General features: G+C 54.2%; 1 protein-coding gene across 1 annotated transcript in view; it reads left to right on the top strand. All coding sequences in view use genetic code 11, as the record gives it.

The window, feature by feature from the left end:
• Window positions 1-5: 5 nt before the first annotated feature.
• EGR_08800 (hypothetical protein) overlaps window positions 6-3,857 on the top strand; it is a gene marked incomplete at both ends in the record, with an annotated part of 7,486 nt that continues 3,634 nt past the window's right edge. The window contains 3 exons of the mRNA XM_024498049.1: window positions 6-2,099; window positions 2,181-2,546; window positions 3,592-3,832. Coding sequence (XP_024347521.1) covers window positions 6-2,099; window positions 2,181-2,546; window positions 3,592-3,832 — 2,701 coding nt within the window. The remainder of the gene's footprint in view (window positions 2,100-2,180; window positions 2,547-3,591; window positions 3,833-3,857) is intronic.

Here is a 3,857-nt window from a genome sequence, read left to right as displayed (position 1 = left end):
CGGACATGGTGAATCCTAGTGTTGAGGCTGCAGAGCGTTTGACAGGGCTATCGCGGAATGCGAAACGCGTCCGTGATCGAAATGCCAGGGCAGCCGCAAAGAAGTTGGCTCAGGCCAAATCGCAGGCCTCCCACATGCTGCGACCGACTACAGAGGTGAGGCGCGGTCGTCCGCGTAAGTCTTCACAGCCACTCTTGGAGTCGAACAAGCGAAGTGTCTCCAGAAGTGCCATGCAGACGAGACCTCGACGCTCGATGAACATTCGCCACCACATTGACTGGAAGTTCTGCTATGGTGATGCAAGTGAGAGGACGAGGTTGCAGAAAGGCGGTGAGGTTGCAATCATCCGCAAACGTTGTGCACCAACCTCTAGTCATACGTCTGCAGATGAGAATGAGGAGGAGGGGGAGGAGGAAGCAGAAGCAAAGGAGCAGAGGAGAGGGTTGGAGCAAACAAGAGGTGCAGGAGGTGAAGCAAAGCATGAGACTGGAATCGTTCAATGCAAGGGAATGGGTGCTGAGGCGGACATTTCACTTGTGAAGAGTGGTGCGGATGTGGCAACGCAGGAGGCGAGTGTGCTGCGTGGCAGTGATTTGAGGAGGTGTGCAAGGTCGATGCTGTTTGAGAGAAAACGCCGAAGAAATGTACTTCGATTAGCATGTGCACAGTCGAGATCACGGTCTAGGAGCTTGTCGGAGTCATCAAACGACTTCGATGGAGGTGCGAGATGCTACCCACGTAAGGTTGCCGTTGTCAGGCAGTCGCATGAAGTGGGTTTCCTTGCGGGTCAACGCAAGAGAAGGGGCTGTTTCTATGCCAGGCCCTCGAGGGCGTTTGCAGCGGCAAGAAATGCTGTTGCCTCTACTACAGTAGGTGATGCTGAGGTGCACATGGAGAGGGCGCGTGCTCTACATCATCGGCGTGACTTGCATCGAAGACTCACTCTGTTGGACCGTGTGGTGTTGGGTCTGACCTGTAGTGTGGTGCAGGATGGCGACGAGATTCACATCAAGCAGCTTCACAGCGACGACCTCAGTATCCTCCTGCAGCGGGTCACCGAGACTGGCTTCAACATCAATGGACTTTCTACCAAAACCAATGCCAATAGTGAACAGGAGTTCAATATCACTCTCGCCTATCACCCCAGAGGTGAGGCGTTGGTTCGGCAAGTGCGGAAGCGCAATACCTCGGGTGCACAATCATCGCCATCGACGACGACGACGACGACGACGACGACGACGACGATGTTAGCATCGAACGCTTTTCGCGGCGCGCAGGTCCTCTCACCGACTTCTGTTGCTGCTGCTACTGTTGGTGGCAGTGCTGGTGCCACTGGCGATACTGTGTGCTTGGATACGCGCTCCGATGGTGAGAGCGGACTGAAAGGACGTGAGCTGGTAGTCTGCGACTCGCCGCCGTCTCTGCGACCCAGTTCCGCCATGGGTTACAACAGGAGCCGCGTATTGAGTGTGGCGGCTCGTCGCAGAGGTGTGCAGTTAGGTGGGGGACGCATGCTGCATCCTCTGCATCGTATGGGGATGCGGCATCTGAGCGCTGCGGCCGCTGCAGCTGCGGCCGCTGCTGTTGCAAGGTCGTCGGGAAGTGTGACGCGACGTCCGCGCTCACGAGACAGCGATGCAGCGGAGGAAGGTGGTGACGATGGAGAGGGAGTGCCTCATGCCCATGCTCACAGTCTTGGTCACCAGTCTCACCATCCTGCTTCTCCGTTTGTGTTGCCCCTCGCGGGGGGACTGAGTTTTCGTCGACACAGCCCTAGAAAGGTTATTCGCAAGGTATACACGGGCACCTCGACAGTGCCGAAAATTCTGAACAGAAGGCGTCTGTTGATTGCTGGTGGCACTCACTTGTCATCTCAACAAGCGTCACAGCCATCGGTGCCACCGTTTGCGCTCTCCCAAACGACTACGACGGTGGCGCCAGTGGGAGTGACGATGTCGTCGATGTCGACCGGAGGAAGCGGTGCCGGGGAGGTGGTGATGGCGAGGGAAAATCAGTCGTCGCAGGCGTTTTCTCGGGTATATAGCTCCGTTGCAATCGAGGCCGCAACGGCAGAAGCCCTGGTGGAGTCCTCCGAGAAGGTACGTGTGTTGGAATTTGCCTTATTTGAGACGATATGACCGTGACTTGATTGCTTTGTGTGGCTCACCTATTAGAGTCAGCGGGTGAGCAGAGGGTTGGGCGAAGAAGTGGTCCACATGGGCAGTTCCACTGTCGGCACTGCCGCCGGTGCTGCTGTCGGCGTGTCTGGAGGATCTGTCTCGGAAGTGGTCGCTACGACTGTCGCCGTTGCTACGACGACTGTTAGTGCTGCAGGTGCAACGCTACAGCCGCTGCCTCCAAGCGAAGAGGAGGGTCGCAAGAACCCGGCGAACTTAATGTGTGCCAGTCAACTGCTGCGTCTGAAACGGCACCACGATGAGCAGCATCAGTTGTCGTCAGTGCCAGTGTCTCTGTCCCCACCTCCACCCGCAGTGGATGCACCGTCGCCTTCTTTGTCTTCGTCACAGTCTGTGCAGAAGAGTCAGGTAAGTGCTGTGTATGTGTGTGCGTGCTTGCGTGCGTGCGTATGTGTAGGTGGGTAGTAAAACAGTGCCTACTAACAGGTGGTTGAGTAGCGGTTAGCTGACGGTGTGTGCGCACTGCCATTAGATGCCACTGGTACCCGACCCCACACCGAGGCCTTGGGCAGGTGGTAGCGATGGTCGAAGGTGTCACCGGATACTGCGCAGCCTTCTACAAAGGTCGGTGGATCGGTCCTTGTTTACTTTGTTTGTTTGTCTGTTGACCCCAGAGTGTCAAGTTGATTATCAATTTGCTTTTTCAGTTCTGCCTCTTTCCTGAGTGTCAGCAGTGTTGATTTGTTTTTATTCATGTTGGGTTTGTCTTTTCCAAGTTTATTTATTTAGCTACTTGCAGAACTCCGGTTGCAGCACAGTAAAGGTCGCCACATTTCCTGCCACGGTGACCTAAGCGTCTACCTAGCCGTCAATAGTCGGGTCTTGTGTTTGCGTAGCTTCAGATGTTGTATTATAGCATCTATGTTACCTTGTATAGAGGGAGCTTAGTTGTGCTTGATTTCCCCTTTTTATTAACATGACGAGCTATTCAAGTTAGAACACTTGATTTTCATGCACTTGCTGCGAATAAAGGTGTTAACCCTTTCATAGTCAAATAGGCTAATTGGATAATTTGGTTAAGGGTTGTAGGTGAAGCGTTTTTGTCCTTGTCTTCAAATGGTCGTGGGTTTGTGTGTTCGCGGGAGAGTGGGTGGGTTTCTACGCTCCTTTGGGCATGTATAGAAGGCCAGGGTGATTAATTTAACTGTGAAGAATAGTTCATTCGCCACGGATACTTCAAGTGCGTCATGACTTTTTGGGGAGTGGGCACATTGTAGTCACGTGGTCATGGTTGTCAGTCCCTTTTAAATGTGGAGCAGTAAATTTGGTGGGTCATATCCGCAGATGGCGTTTGGCTGTGATTTATGGTGATAAAGTGACTGGGATTAGCCTATTTCGGTGGGCGAATGAGGAGTAGGAGGAAATCACAGTGAACACGGTCTCCTTGCTTTAGCGGAAGTTGAATCCTGTCCAGCAGCGCGTGGAGCCTGCTGGACTCGCAGGTACTGCTGATATCGACGACGGTGCAGACTTTGAGCTCAGTACTGCCCTCATTCATCCGCCACCACCACCACCACCGCTGCCGCCACCACCGCCACAGCTTCAGTCGACTGCACCCTCTGTACTGCCCACGACTGTTCACCAGACTGTTCCTATCGTCGCGAAGGTGAACGAGCCCCTTCGAGAAACTGCAGGTGCTCCATTGACAGCCCGCACGTC

This window comes from Echinococcus granulosus, assembly GCF_000524195.1.
Source record: "Echinococcus granulosus chromosome Unknown EG_S00120, whole genome shotgun sequence".
In the NCBI taxonomy this organism is placed as follows: domain Eukaryota; kingdom Metazoa; phylum Platyhelminthes; class Cestoda; order Cyclophyllidea; family Taeniidae; genus Echinococcus; species Echinococcus granulosus.
The sequence above is the reverse complement of the archived record's forward strand: the minus strand, read 5'-3'. Positions and strand labels throughout refer to the sequence as shown.